The following is a 23831-nucleotide window of genomic DNA, read 5'->3' on the forward strand; positions in this document are numbered from 1 at the left end:
CTTTGAACCCCTTCTGTGACCAAATCTTGAACCCAGGGATCAGTGTGAATAGACACAAATCTACACTACATGGGGATGTTTACATATTAATTGGACATATTGTACATTAGTGGTTCTTGGGGGGGGGGGGGGGGGGGGGGGGGGGGGGGGGGGGGGGGGGGGGGGGGGGGGAGAGATTTTTGTATGGATTTTTCTATATATTCCAAATAGAATAATAATAATAATGATTGGTTTTATATAGCGCCTTATCCAGCGTATGCTGCTCAAAGCACTTTACAATTATCAATGTACATTATTACCCCGGCAGACCTTATATCAATCTAGAACTTTCTCAGCCTCCTAGGAAGCATACAGTGCAAGCTGCCATTACAAGCGCTAGAGCACTAACATTCTAACAATATCTTTCACTGTCTATAGCCAGGTACCCCTTTTACACTTGGGTGGAGTGAGGAAATTCATGTAAAGTGCCTTTCCCAAGGACACAACGTCAGCCCTGCCGCGGCCAGGACTCGAACCCACGACCTTTCGGTCGAGAGTTTGACGGCCTAACCACTCGGCCACTGACGCCATATGTAAAACTTTAGACCCCCTATATGATCCTGCCCTGGCTCCATGGGTCATAGTTTCTACAAACATGAATATTATATGTTGAAATGGCATTAAATATTTTTACTTTTCTAGCCCTGTGGTTCTTTGTAAGAATTAAAAAATGTATAGTTTACAGATAATAGAAAGCCAGATTAATGGATAAATTTGAGATTGAAAATTACTTTAAAAAATGCATGGTTGTTCACCTCTGTGATGATGCCTGCAATGAGCAAAATGTAACAATGCAGATCTCAAAATAAGTAGAAAAAATGGATTTAACTCTACAGGTTCTTGAATCATTTATTACCCATTATCAAATGAGAATAACAAAAAGACCTGTAAATCTCTGAAATTCCAGATTTAAAATATGTCGTAATTTTTCATTTTGAAGTCTTCAAAAGTGGCCTCTGTCTGTCGCATATTTTGAGAAGGGGATTAGTGAATTGGAGACTTCATCAATGCTTGTTTCATTTTCAGATATTTAATTAAGAATCCCTGGGGTAATTCTCACATGTTCATACCATTTTGTAGAAATTTCTTGTTCCCACTCAGAATCCCCTCTGTTCACAAAGAACAATTATTCTTCACAATCCATTTGTAGAATCCATTGTGACTATGAAGTACCCAAAAGCAGCAATAAGCATGTTCAAACAGTAAATGACAAAATACCAAGAACAAAAACAAGCATTTTATAACAGGACTACACTCAATATACCAAATGCATGTTTATTGATTTAGAAATGATGATAATACAGCAGCATTCAATGCACACTCCATTAAAATATTACCATGTAATACCAGTCTTCTGCAAAGAACTGCAAATCCCTCTCATTCTCAACAGGACCAATACCCGATGCTGGATTTATGGTTGAGGGTCAAAATACAGGATTTATTTCTAAGCAACCTTAGTTTGCATCCAATATAAGCTGATGAAGTCTTTCTATTATATATGTATAGCTATGGCCTGTACAAAAAAAATCTTTGTTTTTACTATGACCTTGGTTTTTGCCAAATGGCTTTCTTTTGGGGTCACAACCCAGCATCTGGTCATATGCAAATTTAATGTTAAATATGACTGTCTAATATTTTTATCATATTCTAACAGAGACTTTTGCCAAATCACCTTCTGACCATAATCACCCTTTGAGACAAGTATGTACTTTAAATGTCTCTCTGTCACAAAGACTAGTATGGTTCAGGAAAAACAAGAGGTACTGTGAGCAATGCTCACTAAGAATACCCCCCGCTTACCCCAATCTCCCAAAGGGTGTTGGTAATAGGTAAAACTTCAGTATTATGATCCAAAAGGTATCTAGGAACACAGCATCTCCATGCGATGAAAAAAGCCATTAAAGAATTTAAATGGAAACCATATTGCTACTTCGATGTCCAGTGCGCTTGACCTTTGACCTTTTGACCCCAAAATCAATAGGGAACATCTTCATCCCATGGGTAGTCCATATGTATGATATGGTGACTATAGGTGGAAAGGATAATGCTTTAGAGCCCAGAAACCATATTGCTACTTCGATGTCCAGTGCGTTTGACCTTTGACCCCAAAATCGATAGGGAACATCTTCATCCCATGGGTAGTCCATATATATGATATGGTGACGGTAGGTGGAAAGGATAATGCTTTAGAGCCCGGAAACCATTGCGTCTACAGACGGACGGACGGACAGACAGACAGACAACCCGATTCCAGTATATGGGGGGTATAAAAATCATACATCACTTAACCTTGATCTCTGCCAAATGACCTTGGTTGAAATACAATCTGGACATAAGCAACCTTTGTGCCAAGTATGAACTCCTAGTCTCTCCATTAGAAAGGACTGGCAGACATTCAGCAGAAATACAACAGACAAGGTGATTCCTATATACCCCAAAAACTTTAAGGGGTATTATGATATACATTGTGTATGTATTGACCGAATATTCACTTAAAAATCTATCTGCTAAACAATACGTTGTACAAATTGAGAGTTTTTCCTGAGGTAGATTTAAAGGTTGACAACTCTGTTCTGAGCTTCAGCAGAAGATATGTAACAACAATGGTGACTGTAGAGACTAGGATGAGAAATGTCGTCTGCCAGTCCAGGAGGCTGGAAATGAAGCTCAATGGAAATCCTGCCAACATCAGACCCACTGAAAGCAAACAACAAAAGACAAAATATAACAATACCAAGAAACCGTTTCTCTGTAGGAACAATGGCCTACAATGGTACAGAAGTGTAGGTGGCAGAATTTCTAGATATACAAACCATGCATACAAACGTCAAAACCAGAGATATTCATGGAAATCTGATATTGAACACTTTAATCATTTTAAACAATATGGATTGGATTTAAAAACATTTTGCAACCACATAAAGCATACAGTCATTCTTAAAGTAAAATAACTTACTGTTAGAAAATATACTTGAGATGGCATGTGCAGTTCCAGCAATTTTATCTGGTGCAGTTTCCATAGCAATGACCCCAAACAAAGATATTGATCCATAGATACCAACTCCTATGAGAAATCCTACCAGGGTGACAATAACCTAAAATTCATGATTTCAAACTACATGTATTCATAAGATGTAATGTAACATTAAAACATTACACAGTAAATTCAGTTCTATTAGCGAGGCTTTCATTTGTGAATAATTTTGCAAAAAAACATTTTCTTGCATTATTCTTATTGCTAATCCTTTTAGTATACATTCCACTACTTGCCAATATTTATTCTTGTGTATGTAATGGCAATATAGATCTTGCAAAAGTAAAGAATTACATAAGTACTATATGAATGTGTTTGTAATTTGTTTTATTTGAGTGAATTTCAATTTCTAGCATAATTGTTGGTCAGAGGCATTTTGATGCAATCTTAAATTAAAGCATCCATGCCTGCATCAAATTAGATCAAAATATAAATACTGATAACATATGTATACTCACAGTAAATACTGCTAATACATGTATATATACTTACACAGTAAATACTGCCAATACATACACAGTAAATACTGCTAATACATGTATATATACTTACACAGTAAATACTGCTAATACATACACAGTAAATACTGCTAATACATGTATATACATACACACACACATAGTAAATACTGCTAATACATGTATATATACACACAGAGTAAATACTGCTAATACATGTATATATACTCACACAGTAAAGACTGCTAATACATACACAGTAAATACTGCTAATACATGTATACTCACACAGTAAATACTGCTAATACATGTATATATACACACACAGTAAATACTGCTAATACATGTATATACACACACACAGTAAATACTGCTAATACACACACACACATAGTAAATACTGCTAATACACAAACACACATAGTAAATACTGCTAATACACACACACATAGTAAATACTGCTAATACACACACACACACATAGTAAATACTGCTAATACATGTATACTCACACAGTAAATACTGCTAATACATGTATATATACACACACAGTAAATACTGTTAATACATGTATATACACACACACAGTAAATACTGCTAATACACACACACACACATAGTAAATACTGCTAATACACACACACACACACAGTAAATACTGCTAATACATGTATATACACACACACAGTAAATACTGCTAATACACACACACACATAGTAAATACTGCTAATACATGTATATATACACACACAGTAAATACTGATAATACATGTATACACACACACAGTAAATACTGCTAATACACACACACAGTAAATACTGCTAATACACACACAGTATATACACACACACAGTAAATACTGCTAATACACACACAGTATATACACACACACAGTAAATACTGCTAATACACACACAGTAAATACTGCTAATACACACACAGTAAATACTGCTAATACATGTATATATTTACATTTGCAACTGTTTTCTCCTACATAACACTATTACGAGCAATACGTATTTATTTCTGGATAAATCTACTACGGGGTCAACAGAGGTCACGGCTGTGCGTATGAACATTTGTTAAAAGTAGGTAACAGGTACTACTTTTACTAAGGCAATACACATCTAGCAATCGCTCTCACTTACTACAGAAATCTTTCAATAGATGAAATCAACATCACAATATGTATTTACGGTTTTATTTGTATTCCAAGCAGTGAACTTTCATCAATAATTGATAAAAACATTTCTGTAAACAATGTCTTTAGTTACTAGCCTACTAGGCCTAATGTATGTCTAAAATTTCGTCTGCTACAACTTCACCCTGGTCATCGGTGATGCGGAATTGTACCTACTGCTAGACGATGACATTAGGCTTTAGCAAAAAGGTCATTCACAGGATGTATGGCCGATAAGTCGTCAAAGTGTATTAAGACCTACACACCACACTGCTTCCGTGCCACAGCAGCCACAGTGCTTGATGTCGGTTTCCAAGTTTATGTCGGGACATCGAAGCGAGGCGTCGTTAAAAACCTATTACAAAAAATTATCGAGTCAAAAGAAGTGTTCAGTGAGCTCATGTTTATCAACAAGTACATATTCAAATCCAAACCGTCCCTTACCTTCGTGCAGTTCCACATTCTCTGCGATGTTCAGTTCTTTCCGGAGATTCATCTGAGCTGCGTCCTCTGTCCTGTCTATAAAAGATTTGCCTACACCTGACGACTGCCGCCCTGTTCTTCATGTTCCTCCATCTCAGTCTTCTGTTAACTCCGCAATATCCACAGAATATCTTTCAAAGTCGGTCTTCAACGTCTTCACTTTTCAAAAGTCAAAGCGCATCACAACTCTAAATGTAACACTGCGCATCCCCGTTTAAATCATAATTCCCCCACCCCCTAAAATTAGACATATGGAAGAGTTTTCCATTATATACTCCCGAGTTAATGTATAAGTATATGTTGATATACTTGCTTTCTAGCGTCTTAATAATTAAAACAGTTCTTCATTTTATAGAACTTTGTTTTGTGTTGTCGTCATTTTGAACATCTATGATGCTTCGTTGTGGACGTCAACAATTTGAAATGTATGGAAACGTGTTGTTAACACAATTCAGCAATGTTACCAACCAAAAATGTAAATATAAGTAATAAGGTATCATTTAAAAATATTTATCGGGATATAAATACGGGTTGGTCACGTGATCAAATTCCATAAAGCCCGAAGGGCTTTATGGAAAATTTGATCATGTACCAACCCGTATTTATATCCCGATAAATATTTTTAAATGATACCTTATTTCTTAAATATACACACACAGTAAATACTGCTAATACATGTATATATACACACACACAGTAAATACTGCTAATACATGTATATATACACACACAGAGTAAATACTGCTAATACATGTATTATACACACACACAGTAAATACTGCTAATACACACACAGTAAATACTGCTAATACACACACACAGTAAATACTGCTAATACATGTATATATACACACACAGTAAATACTGTTAATACACACACACAGTAAATACTGCTAATACACACACACACACACAGTAAATACTGCTAATACATGTATATATACACACAGAGTAAATACTGCTAATACATGTATATACACACACACAGTAAATACTGCTAATACATGTATATATACACACACAGTAAATACTGCTAATACATGTATATACACACACACAGTAAATACTGCTAATACATGTATATATACTCACACAGTAAATATTGCTAATACATGTATATATACACACACACAGTAAATACTGCTAATACACACACAGTAAATACTGCTAATACATGTATATATACTTACACAGTAAATACTGCTAATACACACATAGTAAATACTGCTAATACATGTATATATACACACACACAGTAAATACTGCTAATACATGTATATATACACACACACAGAGTAAATACTGCTAATACATGTATATATACACACACACAGAGTAAATACTGTTAATACATGTATATATACACACACACAGAGTAAATACTGCTAATACATGTATATACACACACACAGTAAATACTGCTAATACACACACACAGTAAATACTGCTAATACACACACACACACACAGTAAATATTGCTAATACATGTATATATACACACACACAGTAAATACTGCTAATACACACACAGTAAATACTGCTAATACATGTATATATATATACACACACACACACACAGTAAATACTGCTAATACATGTATATATACTCACACAGTAAATACTGCTAATACACACACAGTAAATACTGCTAATACATGTATATATACACACACAGTAAATACTGCTAATACATGTATATATACTCACACAGTAAATACTGCTAATACACACATAGTAAATACTGCTAATACATGTATATACACACACACAGTAAATACTGCTAATACACACACAGTAAATACTGCTAATACATGTATATATACTCACACAGTAAATACTGCTAATACATGTATATATACACACACAGTAAATACTGCTAATACACACACAGTAAATACTGCTAATACACACACAGTAAATACTGCTAATACATGTATATATACACACACAGTAAATACTGCTAATACATGTATATATACTCACACAGTAAATACTGCTAATACATGTATATATACACACACAGTAAATACTGCTAATACATGTATATATACTCACACAGTAAATACTGCTAATACACACACAGTAAATACTGCTAATACATGTATATATACACACACAGTAAATACTGCTAATACATGTATATACACACACACAGTAAATACTGCTAATACACACATAGTAAATACTGCTAATACATGTATATATACTCACACAGTAAATACTGCTAATACATGTATATATATACACACAGTAAATACTGCTAATACATGTATATATACTCACACAGTAAATACTGCTAATACATGTATATATATACACACACAGTAAATACTGCTAATACATGTATATATACTCACACAGTAAATACTGCTAATACATGTATATATACACACACAGTAAATACTGCTAATACATGTATATATATACACACACAGTAAATACTGCTAATACATGTATATATACTCACACAGTAAATACTGCTAATACATGTATATATATATACACACACAGTAAATACTGCTAATACATGTATATATACACACACAGTAAATACTGCTAATACATGTATATATATACACACACAGTAAATACTGCTAATACACACACACACAGTAAATACTGCTAATACATGTATATATACACACACAGTAAATACTGCTAATACATGTATATATACACACACACAGTAAATACTGCTAATACACACACACACAGTAAATACTGCTAATACATGTATATATATACACACACAGTAAATACTGCTAATACATGTATATATACTCACACACAGTAAATACTGCTAATACACACACACACAGTAAATACTGCTAATACATGTATATATACACACACAGTAAATACTGCTAATACATGTATATATACACACACAGTAAATACTGCTAATACATGTATATACACACACACACAGTAAATACTGCTAATACATGTATATACACACACACACAGTAAATACTGCTAATACATGTATATATACACACATAGTAAATACTGCTAATACACACACACACACAGTAAATACTGCTAATACACACACACACACAGTAAATACTGCTAATACATGTATATACACACACACAGTAAATACTGTTAATACACACACACAGTAAATACTGCTAATACACACACACACACACAGTAAATACTGCTAATACATGTATATACACACACACAGTAAATACTGCTAATACACACACAGTAAATACTGCTAATACACACACACACACACAGAGTAAATACTGCTAATACATGTATATATACACACACAGTAAATACTGCTAATACATGTATATATACTCACACAGTAAATACTGCTAATACATGTATATATACTCACACAGTAAATACAGCTGATACACACACAGTAAATACATTTAAAATGATGGTTAGGGATGTACTCACATTAGATGAACTCTCTGATATATGGATTGTGAAGATATACAGAACACACCCGAGAAGAATTTCAAAATACAGCACCAAAGTTTTCCTAATCACAGGCCTGGATACACTGGAATTCTAAAAGTGACAAAAGCTGTAACATTTCAGTCTGCCTGTCTTAATATTGACGTGATGATAAGATATTTCTCATGTTACTCCATTAATTAACGGCGAACGATTTCTGTTACTTCATCATTTAGTTTTCTCTGTATGACCCTGGAACATGGATTATACTGTCCATTTCTTATACTAAAGTCCCTACTTCTTGGTAATTTAAGACATCAAGGCCCCAAGAACTCCTTTAGAAAATATACAGTCACTGTCTATTATTAATCTTCTTCACTATCAAACGGTTTTTGATCCACTCCCCATATGGGGAGCAGAGTGGACCGGAAACCCTTGGCTAGCAAAGATGATTACTAATCTGAGGGCCATAAAACAAGGTAGTAAAAAATTCGCTTAGCATAAAATTGAATAGAAAAACAAATGCATCAAATAAATAAAAAGAATGTTGCATGTTTATGATTTATTTTAACCAAGCCATGTTTATTACCTTGGATACCATGTAATCCGACAGGTATCCAGCTACAAATGATCCGACAAACCCTCCAATATCTACGCTACTCAGGAAACCACTTCCTGAAATCAAACAAGAGGCCCAATGGCCACATCACTCATCTAAGCAGTATGTAGCATTTTCCAAAATAGACATGTTAACTTTTAACCCCCTATTGTGGTCCAATCCTAGATAAGATTTCATTATAACTTGACTATATATATTCCTACTTAATTCTTTAAACCCCTACTTGGGTCAAGAAGTAATGGTTTGAATGAAGTTGAATCTACAAGTGGATGCTTGTGTATGATGAAGTGTACCCTTGTGGTTCTTGTAAGGAACATTTTAAGAACTTTCTGACATATTCCTATGTAAAAATTTTAATTTCCATTGTGGCCCCAGGGACCATGGTTTGAACAAGTTTGAATCTGCATTACATGAAGATGCTTGCATATTTTGACCAATTTCACCTTTATGGTCCTTAAAAATACTTTTAAAGATTTTTTTTTTTTTTTTTTACATATTCTAATGTAAAACTTCCAAACCTAAAGGAATTTAAAGAGTTTGACTAAACATGTGCATATGTAAAATGTAGCCCCATCCTGGTCTTAGAGCTAACAGTATCTTCATCATATAATGAAGCTTTCATGCCAAGTTTGAGCTTTTTTTAAATTATAAAGAATTAAATATCTGGTGGATTTGTAGCTCTCTGATCTACTCATGTGACTTAGAATATGCAAATGAGATAATCAAAATGGTTAATATACAGTAAAACTATCCAGTTTGAGCATATTCATGTAGATATTGGTAGTAAGTGATATGTACTGCTTAGTTTTGACTGTGATGTCACACTATGATGTCATGCATTGCTTACTACAGATGAAAACCAATGATATCAATAAAAAAAGCTCTGACACAAGGAAAAATGATAAATAATATGAAACAATCTTGGTAAAAAAGATGCAATATTTCCTACCCTGTATTGTTATTGCTGCACAATTGTCATCAGTTCATTGTACATGTATACGCAATTTAGTGATCTACCTAATCAAAGGATCAGAATTTAATCAGATTAGCGTAATGATTCATAGATTTCAAGTTAAATCCTGGACAAAGTATACAGACTGACAACAATTACTAAGAATAACGATTGAACAAGCCATGGATTTGTGCAGCAGTACCACATTGATATTTTGCAACTTTCCTTATGAAGGTATTGTGTAGTTACAAGTGTATCTGCCCTTGCACGTGTTTGATTTAATGTTAGTTTGATATTCAAAGTCCATGTATAAAGTGATGTAGTGCTTTTAAGTTATTCAAGTTTATATGTTACCTCTTTTTTGCTTCATTAGAGCTGGAGTATTATGTTTGATTTTAAAACCAAAACTATTGGTTCTGCATTTTTTAAAATCCTCACTTGCACTCAAAATCTATATGTGGCCTTAACTTGCATGGTATCCCTATCTTTTCCCCAGAGAGCCAAGTTCTGCAGCAAGAGAAGTTGAAAGTGTGAAAAGTTTACGGGCAAAAGACAGATGATGGACAAACTTTGATCAGAGAGCCTCTCTGATCTTTGAGCTCAGATGATCTAATAATGAAAGATTTAATTCAGTATTCTTATTTTAATTCTGTCATTATATTCAGCATAGAAATGACATCATTGATTTGTACTTGTAAATAGTTCTTTTTCTTTTAAGAATAGACCTTGCTCTAGAGGACTGGGTGGAGTGGGGTGGGGGTTAGATAACAACAATTTGGTGGTAGTGATGTTTTCCAAACAACTGTTTCAAAACATGGGATAACAAAGACACTGGTGTTACTTTTCCCTGACAGAACTTCTGATATTGGACAGTTTTATAACTGTTACCTCTTTTTTTGGCTTTTTGGCTTTGGTAATTGCATCATATTTACATTCACTGAATCTTTTCTCCTATATCATTTCTTTCGATATTGCTTTCATCATAGACAATTAATACATGTTTGTTGCAAACTAGTTTGACCCGGTTTTTTTTAGTAACATCTGCCTGCATAATCATTACCAAATCTGGAGCATCATCAAAGTCAAAAGTGGCATTGGCTGTTTAAAGTAACGAAATGGTCAACGATATGATATTTCAGTACTTAAAATTTTTAAGAATATATGAAAATATCTCATACATGCCAACTTTCCCGATTTGTGCGGGATTCTCCCGATTTGAAGCAGTTGAAAAGGCAAATCCCGATATCCCGATCGGGATTGCAAAAATACCCCGAAATCTAAAAATATCTCCCATTTTACGACACCCCCCCCCCCCCCCCATTTCCAACCGGAATTTGAAATCCCGCGTCATTTCTGAACTGGTTAATCAGAAATCGGGGCAATAGTCAGCCATTGCTGTTTACCTGTATCGTGTCGCGTGGTATCGGGGTGGTGTAATTTACCTGGTCTGCCTGTGTCGGGGGGTGCTTATTGGACAGTGCGACGCATGTTTTGATAGTAATTAATCGGGGGGACTGATTTCAAATTGACATATCCTTTACACAAACGTGAATGACAACGATGATAGTGTCACCACCAAACAATCAGACATTCCCGATTTTTGCCTCTCGCTGACAGCATCCAAAATATGCAATAAGGTACGTCAAATATATTTTTTTCCAACTATAATAATATAGGCTATCCGAATCTATCCATCTATAGCGATGTATTATATAGTCTATATAGTGTAGTATTCCATAAATAGACTTTGTGATGCGTAATTTGCACAAGTCTGTACTGAATATTATATTAGCAAGTAGCCTTAATTACAAGTAAAAACATATATCTTGATGTGTTTATTTCCTGGTAATTATTTCAGATGTCATGGGTGCATAGGTTTTGTTCGCAAACTTCATAGCAGGGCAGATCACTCCTTTTATGGTTGCAATGCAGATTGTTCCACCAGACTTTGCAAGCCCATGTTTACAGACAAGCAAGATCGCCTTTGTAGTCGTACCTAAATGCATATGCTTTAATCTAAATTTGATTTATAGACCAGCCAATGTTTATATAGTGTAAAAGGATACAACATGAAGTATTATTTGATAATATGTATGTGACTTGTTGTTGGAGAGGATTTTTTGTTGAATAGATGATTTTAATAAAATATTTATGTATAACTTTCAAAGTGTTTTCCCCCCATAGTTTTGTTAAAGCTAATGGTCAAACAAACTTGATGTTTTGTTAATATATGATACATGTTCAATGATTAGATTGATATTTTATTTGAAAAGACAAATATTTATTTTCATGGTAAAATGTCGTGAATTTTGAGCTTTGAAAAAAGGTCGTTGCGCGCAAAATCCCCCATGGGGATTTTTAAAAGTTGGCATGTATGAAATCTAAACAATAAAATGTCTTTCTTTGTTGTTTTATCAGGTGATGAAGGTAGCAATCATTGCAGAAAAAAATTTCATAACTTGCTTATGAGGGTTATGATTTTTTCTGCAATGCTAGCTACCTTCATCACCCGATAAAACAACAAAGAAAGACATTTTATTGTGTAAATGTACTTGAAATTTGAGTCTATAAATTGCAAATACAAATGTATGCAACATATCTTTCAAATACCTGGTCAATTACGATAGTATTCCTCACCTGTCAACACAGATTGGTGTTTTTCATGCACCATAAAAAGCTGTGACCATTGTAAGATGCCATGCAAGACCAAAGCTGTTACTAGGTAACACATACAGATGCCAAGGAAACCAGGTAAAAACAACAAATCCTTACGGGACACATTCGATTCTGCCGGCTTGTCTTCTAAAACAAAGAGCAGTACATCATATGATTTCTACATTCCATCACTCAATACAATTCACAAACATTCATTCAACATTTATCTTTATACAGTCTGTTAATTGGAATCAGATCCTTTGATCTCCTTATTTTGTGTGGTGAACAAGGTAAGTGGACCAAAGATTAAATTGCTACGGAATTACAAAGTCTTTTGACTGAACCTCAATCAAGACCTGATCATTAATATCTATTCAATTTTTTCTTTTATACATCACTTCCCTATACTGTATATGCTCATTACCTTCAAATACTATTAACTTACCCTTTTTCTTATTGTCCATGTCTTTTAGTTTGTTGGCATTGGTTCCAGGTTTGTCCTTCACAATAAGCAGACAAAGAAATCCCACAGTAATAGACAGCACTCCTGAAACATGAAAACAACACGACACTCTACATAGAGCTGATAACAAGAATACCGTAAACATGAAAACAACACGACACTCTACATAGAGCTGATAACAAGAATACCGTAAACATGAAAACAACACGACACTCTACATAGTGCTGATAATAAGAATACTGTAAACATGAAAACAACACGACACTCTACATAGAGCTGATAACAAGAATACCGTAAACATGAAAACAACACGACACTCTACATAGTGCTGATAATAAGAATACTGTAAACATGAAAACAACACGACACTCTACATAGAGCTGATAACAAGAATACCGTAAACATGAAAACACGACACTCTACATAGAGCTGATAACAAGAATACCGTAAACATGAAAACACCATGACACTCTATACATACAGTTGATAACGAGAATACCGTGAACATGAAAACAACATGACACTCTACATAGAGCTGATAACCAGAATACTGTAAACAGTACATAATACACCCATCACAAGCTTATGTAGGGTGTATTTCATAAGCCATAAGTTGTAGAACTTTACTTAAGTTAGTATCAACCATCATTAAGCTGCATTGTACTTTTTGTACCGTACTATGAATAAAAGGTCCTAGTTTTTAAAAAATGATACCAGGTGGTAAATAGACAAAGCAGGAGCTCTGTTTGTAAAATAGCTCCCCAAAATTCACCAAGTTCAACAACCTAGAAAAATTCCAAACATCACAGAAAATTAGAAAATTGTAAGGAATCCAAATCCTTGCAATCCTCACATCTTCAACTTGTTTACGAAAGCCTTAGCTTGAAAACTGTGATAGGAGTTAAATGGACAAACCACTGGTAATATTTCCTCAAAACTGACTAAGTTCAACAAATTATAATTTTCTTTAAAAAAAGAATTGAAGAAAATCAAATCCTTGCCACATGCACATCATTGAACACTCTGTATAATGCAAGAAAGCAGAGGTGAGCAAGCTCACATACTCCACGCTCCAACATTGCTTGACAATGTCTCACATAATGAATGGTAATGTTATGCATTACTGCAAGAACTGGATAGACGGACTCAAAATTCTAAGTTCAAAAGGGGCATAACTCCCAGAAAACTATTGAATCAGAATTTCCTGGGAATGTGCACATCTACACACTGTGTCCTTATTAACTACAAAGTTTCACGAAATTCTGTTGAGCAGTTTCAGAGGAATTGCACTGACAAAAAAGGGACTGATGGACTGACAAACGGGTCAAAAACATTACACCCTTCGCAACTTTGTTGTGTGGGGTTATAATAATGAAGTCCTTACTCTAAAACTGGGAGGATTTAGATGAAAAAAAACATGTACTGTCCAAGCAATATTTCCTTATTATTTTTTGTTTAACATGACATATATATATAAATTTTTTCATATTAAGAACCTTATTGTGGTATAGAGGGAGCTTTACATAAAAATAAAATTCTAGTGAATAAAATTTTTAAAGTACTGCCCAATTTTATACATTTTCTAAATATATGTATGTGATTTAGCTTGTGCATTATAACGTGTCAGATTTAAACATAAAACTACAATATAGTGCCCATAGTGTCAATAATGCTATTTAAAAACTGCAATCAATGTTTAACACCTTCATCTATGACCTTTTGAAAAAGAAAATGATAGGGATCTTTCTGCTTTCTCTTTAATAATTATAAGACTAACTAGTAGAGTGGTGCCATTTATATGGTGTCCATGTTTATACATTCACTCCCTGATAGTGGCATTAACATTTTCAAAATCAGCAGGGGAATGCTTTATAGGCTCAGCCTGCTGTCTAATCCCTATTGTGGATCAAAAGTCATTATCGCACACATCACATTTTTATCTCATTGGGAGACTATAGAAGTTTTATGTTACTTGAGTTTAAAGGGAATTCAGTTATTGTCCAGAAACATTCTATAGACAGAAGAATTGACAAAGTGATCTAGTATAATCCCAGCATCTTCAGTGTTGAGAATACAATGCATTACAGTGTTTCTGATTTCTAAAAAGGCGTTTGTAATCACATGCATTTGTTTTCAAAATTTACAAGTAATCTCCTTAATTTGGAAACTAGGGTGTTTCAAATAACACATGCTTCATGTGTATCAAAGGTAAAGAGTATGATAGATGGAAAGACTGACAAGCAGACAATGTCCAAGGTGTTGACAAATAGGTAAACTAATATACAAGTAATCTCCTAAATGTTAACAAATTGACAGACTGATAACCAAACAATGTCTAAGGTGATCCCTAAAGTTGACAAGTTGACAGATTGAGAAGCAGATAATGCACAAGCTGATCCCTAAGTACTAGTATTGACAAATGGACACAGGCAATGTACTTCCCCTGTGTGATGACAGACAGACACACAGACAATGTACTTCCCCTGTGTGATGACAGATGGACACACACACAATATATAAGGTGTTTGTTGTCATGTACCTGCTATTTGGATGCAGTACCTCCATCCTAGTTTTGTCACCAGAAGAGTGGTCACTATTGGCCCCACTGTCCCAGCCAGGTTCATAGAGGTGGACACCACACTCCACACAGTGCCAAACTGGTCTGGGTTGGTCCACTGAAATTTACAGTGCAGCATCAGAAGGAATCTGCATACCATGCATATACTGTAACAAACTTTCACTCCAGTCAGACTAACAAGAGGCCCATGGGCCACAACGCTCACCTGAGTCACCTTGGCCCTGCTGTTCTTCATAAGAATTTAAAATTTAAAATTTAAAAGATCTTTATCCTCTTTCATCCCGTGGCCGAGTGGTTAGAGCATCGCGCTCAAAATCACACGGCCTCTCACCTCTGTCGGCGCAGGTTCGAATCCCGCTCGCGCCGGTAAGTGAGAAAGTTTCCCAGTTTACTTTCGGAAGGTCGGTGGTCTCTTCCCCGGTGCATTGTATCTGGGTTCTCTCTTCCACCAACAAAAACTGGGTGCCACCATATAACTGAAAAATTGTTGAGTGTGGCGGAAAACATCAAAAATCAATCAATCAAAATCAATATGACAAACATGGCCTTGCTGTTCTGGAGAATATTTTAAAAATATTTTTTAGCATTAATTATAATTTGATTCCAGATTTTAGGCCCAACTTAACCCCAGGGTCCAGGAAAAAACAAAAAGAAACCTGAATTCAGAACAATATGCATATTGATAGGATTTAGTGTGGTCCTGCTAGTCTTGAAAATGTTTTTTCTTCAAATTTCTTACATATTCTCATGCAAAACTTTGATTCCCTATTTCAGCCGACCCTAATCAAATATGAATCTGCACTACATTGTAATGTTTGCTTATTTTAATATATCTAATCAGTGGCCCCTGATAAGAAAATTTTCAAAGATTGCATATACGTGTATTATGATGTAAAACTTTGTTCCCCTATTGATGCCCCATCCTACTCCCAGGCCATGATTTGAAAAAAATTGAATCTGCACTACCTGAGGATGCTTGCATAATAATAATGACAAATCATGGTCCTGCTGGTCTAGAGAAGATGTTCATAAAAAATTCCCTTAAATAATGCCACGTAAAAATTTGATCCCCAATTGTGGCCACAACCTACCCCCAGGCTCAATATTTAAATAAACTGAAATCTGCACTACCTGAGAATGGTTGCATATTGATATGACTAATCAAGGCTCTGCTGGTTTTTAAAGCTTTCCCTTTAGATTTTGACATAAAACTTTCTTCCCCTATTGTGGCCCCACCACATCACCCTTGGCCAAGATTTACACAAACTTGAATCTGCACTACCTTAGAATGCTTGCATATTAATATGACTAATCATGGCCCTGCTGTTCTTCATCAGATGATTTTTAAAGATTTTTCCTATATATCCCCAGGTAAAACTTTAATATTCTATAGTGGTCCCACCCTACCCCTACAGTCATTGATTTCAACGACTTTAAATCTGCACTACCTGATGATACTCCCCTAACTGTCCATGAGAAGAATTTTTTTAATAAAGACTTTTCACTATATATTACCAAGTAAAACTTTGATTCCCTATTGTAAACCCATCCTACCCCAGGGGGCCACAATTTGAACAAACTCGAACCTGTACTTCCTGAGGATGCTTGCATATTAAAATGACTAATCAAAGCCTTTGCTGTTCTTGAGAAGATAACTTTGCTCGTATACATCACAATGTTTCAACCTCCGATTTCTCAGCAGTGTCATTGTTACATAAGCATATGATATGAATATCATATAATAATCTTCACCTATGTATATTGTACCTAGTGTATCATGGATCTCAAGAAGATTTTGAAAGAATTTTCCAATGTAAAACTTCACTCCTCTCATGGCTGCCCAAGACCCATATTATCACTAATCAACATTTCTTAATTGTCTCCCTTTAGTCTTCATGAACAAACATTAAGTCCCCTATACCCAAGGATGTTTCGTTCAGTTGAAATTGCCGCAGTAAATATCCTGTGTGGAGAAGAAATTGAAATTGTAACCACATAGAAATGACAGAAAAGCTTATTTGAGTTTTCAGCCCATGTAGGCTAAAAAACAAAAAGAAATGTCTCAAAATCTCATGATCTGAATCATTAATAATATCTAAGGAAATAGACTATCTAAAAAAAAACCTGAAAAAAACTAGGTGTCCATGGATGTGTTCGATGCCGACACCTGAGGTAGTGCAATGGCTCTTTAAATGCATATCCAGACAAGCTAAAAATTGTTTCCATATGAAAGAAAGACCGACAGAGAGACAACAGATGTTTAACCAATGCATTACTTTTTCTTGAGTTCTGAAAAAATGAACTCTCATTAATAGCAAAGAATTTTACATTATTATAAAGTAATTGCAAATTCAAGTTTTTCCATTGAATCAAATCATGATATTGCTTTCCACATAATGGTATAAAATCATAATACCGCTTTAAGAATAATGGCAATTGATGGCCATCCTGCTCCATGTGTCAAACCATTCAGAAACCACCAGAGGCTGAGGAGCAACACCGAGTCAAATCCTGGAATCAGTAAGTTTGAATATAATATAAGTACACAGGACAAAAACAATCTACCACAAGGCCATTCTATACCTTTATTCTTACATTGCTGAAATAAATGTAACAAGAGTACTGCAAACGGTACAATATACGGCCGTTGGACCGTGAAATTTAACCTGGAAACATATAATGCACTCTGAATTGATACAACACATATTCTGAATAGAAAAGCCTTAAAGTGGGTCATGGTGCACCAATCCATCTGACATGTGAACTGATTGTGTATTTCTCTGAGAGTGAGGTTGTGACAAAATGTTGGTGCAATATCTATCTATGATGATAAAAAATCCAAGAAACCATTTGATCTACTTTTAGCCCTAAAGTAGGTCATGGTGCACCAATTAAGGTGAAATGTTTGAAATGTGAACTGATTATGTATTTCTTTAAAAGGGAGATTGTGACAAATTTCAGAGCAATACCTGTGACCATACCAAAAAAAAAAAAACTCTTGGAAAACTGTTTGACCTACTTCTACCCCATAAGTACTGTAGGTCAAAGTGCGCCAATCCAGCTGAAATGTTAACTGCACTTGTCTTCCTCCGAGAGGAAGCTTTTGACTAAATATCAGGGCAATATCTGTATGCGTAATGAAAAAAAGCCCGGAAAACTGTTTGCACTATTTTTTTTTCAAAAAGTAGGTCAAAGATGGACCAATTTAGCTGAAATGCAAACTGAACTTGTATTCCTCTGAGAGAAAGCCTTTCACTAAATATCAGGGCAATATCTGTATCCGTAATGAAAACCCCCCAGAAAACTGTTTGACCTATTTTTCCCCAAAAAGTAGGTCAAGGATGGAACAATCCAGCTGAAATGCAAACTGACCTTGTATTCCTCCAAGAGGAAGCCTTTGACTAAATATCAGGGCAATATCTGTATCCATAATGAAAAAAGCCCAGAAAACTGTTTGACCTACTTTTAGTCCTAATGTAGGTCACAGACGGATGAACTAATCTAGCTGAAATGCAAACTTTATTTGTATTTCTCTGAAAGGAAGCTTATGTGTAAATTTCAGGACAATATCTGTAATGAAAAAAAGTCTGGAAAACTGTTTGACCTACTTATAGCCCTAAAGTAGGTCAAGAATGGACCAATCCAGCTGAAATGCAAACTCACTCTTACAATTCTTGAGGGAGATGTTGTGACCAAATTTCAAAGTTGTACATTCATCCGTTACGGAAAAAAGTCCGTAAAACATGAGCCGTGACAGATGGACAGCCAGCCAGCCAGCCAGACGGACAGCGCCATAACATAATATGTCCTGTCTAATGACAGGCGTATAAAAATTCTTGAACAACAGTCCATTGCTGTGAATTCCCAGTTCTCGTAATTTGATGTCTATGAGTAACTTCACCATATCAAGTACTCACATAGAATAAGGAATCCACAATATCAAAGACTTCTTTTAATCAGGTACACTGTGTAAGAGGTGTAGATACTTTTAGTAAAGTTGATTTATCCTTGTGAGATACATGCACCACCCCCTGAGATACGTTAAGATGCCTGCGAGATATATGTCCTTGTGATACCCCCCCTCCCCCAAGATATTTTGAGATCCCTGTGAGATGCATGTACTTATGACATGCCATGATACTTCCTGAAAAATACATATACTTTGAGATCCTTGTGAGATAGATGTACCTGGCACCCTTTAAGATAATTTGAGATACTTGTGAGATACATATACCTGTGACATCCCCTGAGATACTTTGAGATACCTGTGAGATACATATACATGTACCTGCGACATCCCCCGAGATACGTAGAGATCTCTGTGAGATATGTGTACCTGTGATATCCCCCCGAGATACTTAAAGATCTCTGTGAGATACATATACCTGTGACATCCCCTGAGATATTTTGAGATACCTGCGATATATGTGTACCTGTGACATCCCTGAAATCCATGAGATATGTGTACCTGTGAAGATGATGGCAGTGATTCCGGAACATACAAGTCCTGCAGACAACAGAAGTCGGGGACTCACAATATCTCCCAGGATTCCACAGCAGAATTTACTGATAGTATACGCCAGAGACTGACTGCTGACTATGACACCTGGAACAGATCAAAGACAAGTAGATCTAACTGATCTCACAAACTGTTAGAAAATGTTATTACTGAGCCAGAAAAGTTTTTTAACATGATATTCCAACAATATACCCTGGATTTGCACATGCCTTTGAACATAATATCAGTAACATGTAAATTCAATGTATTATATATATATACTAGTTTTTAAGGTTTGAAGCAACTGGTAATATATTTTCAAAGTTAGGAAAACAAGAGATGTAGAAGATAACAGGTGGGTTAAAATTTGTGAAGGAGAGCAGCAGCACATGTCAGATTAATGCTAGGAGATTACTACAGGAACTTCAAGTTGATTCTTAGCAAAATTTTTGGAAATTTTAACCTCATCTGAACAGTTAAATACTGTATGTCTTCAGGAAATGAAATCTTGTCCCAACCAAAACAATTAATCAACACAAAACTTTCAATTTCCCCTCCTTCTATAGGTGGCTACTGATCATAATAAAGTCACCTGAAAGATTCAGATGCCCCAGGAATGACAACTGAATTATATGAAGTGTGGGAGCATACAAAGTACATTATTACCAAGTTGTTTCTTATCGAGTGTTCCCTCCGAGGCCAGTATAGGAATGGTGTAGGAGAAGGATCGTCTGACATAAACATACAGTGTGTAAGCCACGTAAACACTGGTGAAAGTCACTAGCTGCGGGCCACTCAGCCTGCCCATGGCAATCAAAAAGCAGCCCTGAAAACAAAATCAAGTAACTTATGTTCCTATACAATAACTTTGTTAAGACAACAAGCAAGTTCAGAAGCTTATATTAATGTCATGTGTTGTCTTGGATGTTGGTGTGAAGGGGAGGAAACCAGAGTACTTAGAGGAAAATCATTTGTCTTGAGTGGGTGCATGACCATCATACCCTTTCACTATTAATCACGAAAAATCAAATTCAGGTCATAGTGTCTTCCCAAATCCCAACATTATAACTTTATTGCAATTGAAGGAATTATAAGCTGGTGACATTCTGATAATTAATATTAATTGAAAATCTATCAATTATGAATTGTTTTTCTTCCAGCAATTAATTCATTACTTTTTCACATAATATGATCTTAGGAAAATTGTATAAAATCTGAAACTTTTCCTGATCAAGTTAATTTGCAATCAAAATACAACAGTATAAGGTACATGCAAACACAAAAAACTAATGACAAATAATTCCAGAGAAATTCTGTCTATTGTATCTAATTTATGCCATTCTGCACTTTTATTAAATGCTAACTACACTGGTTTAATACTGGTTTTAATTTATAGAATGAGAAATAGATCCATCATGTTCATGTAAACAATCAAGAGGACCTCATTGTGAAATAGAATTTCAAAGTAAATGAGCTCCAATTTACAGAGATTAAGTCAGGGAGATGCAAGTTTGATTGGTCTCTTTCTTTTAATTTATATATTCCTATATGATCTTAACAAACTATATAATCCATCTTGCACTTTATCTGCTAAAGTGTTTTAGGGCAAATGAACGTTGAACCAGCTGACCAGGGGCTTGCTCGACCATTTTTAAAAAAAATGTAAACAATACTTGCATACTTTATGTACTCCCCTTTATAATGAAATTATTGTAAACAATCCAGTATTTCAAAATGTACACACTAAAATATTTATAGTAAACAATTCTATATTTTGAAATATAGGACTGTTTACAATATATATTCTTTTAAACGTGAGCAAATAAACAGGTTGGGAACACTTCCCATATAGCAAGATCTTGCTAAAACGCGATTATCTCTCTTTAGCGAGAAATATTACCATTAACAGCATCTTCATTAGCCAAGGGTGACGATACATAGTGTTCCTCTTTCAAGAAAGAGGAACACCATGTATCGTCACCCTTGGCTAGCGAAGATGCATTAACAGGGGTTTTGATGGAAAATAATGGCTCCATGCACTGTTGAATAAGTGCTGTACACATATGTACTCAACATGATGGGAATTGTTTCTATAAAATTGACAACAGTCAAGAAATTTCATATCAAAGTAGCTGCGTAAGAGGGAAGCAGTCTGAAATTCAATACACATCGTGAGTGTTTTTGTTTTGATTAATATATTTGCAGAAGTATCAGACATTTTGGCACATTAATTTTCTTCTTTTCACATGAAACATGAACTCCACGGGTGTTTTTCTCGGTTAAATGGGATATATATTTACTCTCGTTATAGAGAGATAATCACGTTTTTGCGAGAATATCTCGCTATCGGGGAAGTGTTCCCAACCTGATAAAGTATTGTTTATATTTTTTTTCTGCTTTAATGACACAGGAAGTGTTTCAACAATATATAATTATCTTTTCCACCCAAAAATAAATGAACCAACAAATGACAAATTCATTACACACAACCTGTCTAAAATTTCACCACCTGGACATGGTAACTCGAATTTTCTCTGCGGCAGTCAAAATTTATTAATTAACACGAACATAAAATAAGTCGAGTTTGAAATGGTCCATTGTGAACACTGGGAATAAATCAGGATTCTTTGCAAATATATATATTAAAATTTTATTACACTGTAATGTATTTACACATCCACATTCAAAATTGCAGAGAAAAAGAAGATTGTATATACGGCACCATATATCTTATGAGCTTTTTAAATTCTTAATCTATAAAGTTCTAATGATAAAACGAAATGTACATGCATTAGTATTATGCTTAACTAGATATCTGTGGATTTTCAAGGTCACAAACTAGAAACATCGACATATTGGCTTACTAAGGAAATATACTATAAAAGCTTCAAAGGTTATGTGAACATAAGGTCACTATCTTTGGTGCCCAGCACATAGATCTGCACAAGATGATCACTTAGTGGTACATATTGTCATGCAAATATCAAAAGCCTACTGCAAAAGACAAAAAAGGGGCAGTCCGGACACAATTTGTAGCAGGTATTGATAAATTATTCTCTTGAAGTCTTCAAAATTCTTGATTGCTTCTTCCTTTGTCTTGTTACATGAAATGTTCCTGCAAAAATGTACAATGTACCATGTTAGTTAATCTCAGCAAGATTCATCAAGGCTGGGTATTTGGACTGACGCCTATTCCGAAGAGGTGTCATTCAAAATATCCAGCCTCGACAAATCTCACTGAGATTACACATTAGTTAAGGTAAATGAAGTTAACTTGTTCATACATTGTTTATTTGTTTACACAAAGGAATTATTGAATTTGTTAATTCATTTCAAACATTTTTGTCAGAATTCTGTTAAGACTGTATATTAGTTCAAGAATCGCCATATCATTTATTTTCACTGAAAATTAAATGCAATATATCAAGTAATACGAAGTGCTTATTCAT

The 23831-nt window shown here is 34.9% G+C and overlaps 1 protein-coding gene across 2 annotated transcripts; it reads right to left on the reverse strand.

The window, feature by feature from the left end:
* Window positions 1-1294: 1294 nt before the first annotated feature.
* On the reverse strand, window positions 1295-22917 carry LOC125683765 (glucose-6-phosphate exchanger SLC37A4-like). 2 transcript variants are annotated; one of them, XM_056139805.1, is made up of 11 exons: window positions 22873-22917; window positions 21049-21208; window positions 20353-20490; window positions 18301-18395; window positions 15846-15981; window positions 13289-13390; window positions 12961-12990; window positions 9207-9292; window positions 8618-8731; window positions 2996-3134; window positions 1295-2736 (listed from the first exon to the last, which is right to left on the reverse strand). In XM_056139805.1, the coding sequence occupies exons 2-11, from the start codon at window positions 21188-21190 to the stop codon at window positions 2540-2542; spliced, it is 1179 nt and encodes a 392-aa protein (XP_055995780.1). In that variant the 5' UTR covers window positions 21191-21208; window positions 22873-22917; the 3' UTR covers window positions 1295-2539. The 2 variants fall into 2 exon arrangements, with proteins under 2 accessions (XP_055995780.1, XP_055995779.1); XM_056139804.1 differs by having other exon boundaries at window positions 12826-12990.
* Window positions 22918-23831: the final 914 nt, after the last annotated feature.

The sequence above is a fragment of the Ostrea edulis genome, chromosome 6 (genome assembly GCF_947568905.1).
Source record: "Ostrea edulis chromosome 6, xbOstEdul1.1, whole genome shotgun sequence".
In the NCBI taxonomy this organism is placed as follows: Eukaryota; Metazoa; Mollusca; class Bivalvia; order Ostreida; family Ostreidae; genus Ostrea; species Ostrea edulis.

Excerpts from the sequence above, each read along its gene's own strand:
- LOC125683765 (XM_056139804.1), bottom strand. The coding sequence starts at position 21,190 with ATGGGCAGGCTGAGTGGCCCGCAGCTAGTGACTTTCACCAGTGTTTAC. Across the intron at positions 9,293-12,825 it reads ACACCAATCTGTGTTGACAG|GAAGTGGTTTCCTGAGTAGC; the intron begins GTGAGGAATACT and ends GTTTGATTTCAG. Across the intron at positions 2,737-2,995 it reads CTCAAGTATATTTTCTAACA|TGGGTCTGATGTTGGCAGGA; the intron begins GTAAGTTATTTT and ends GTTTGCTTTCAG.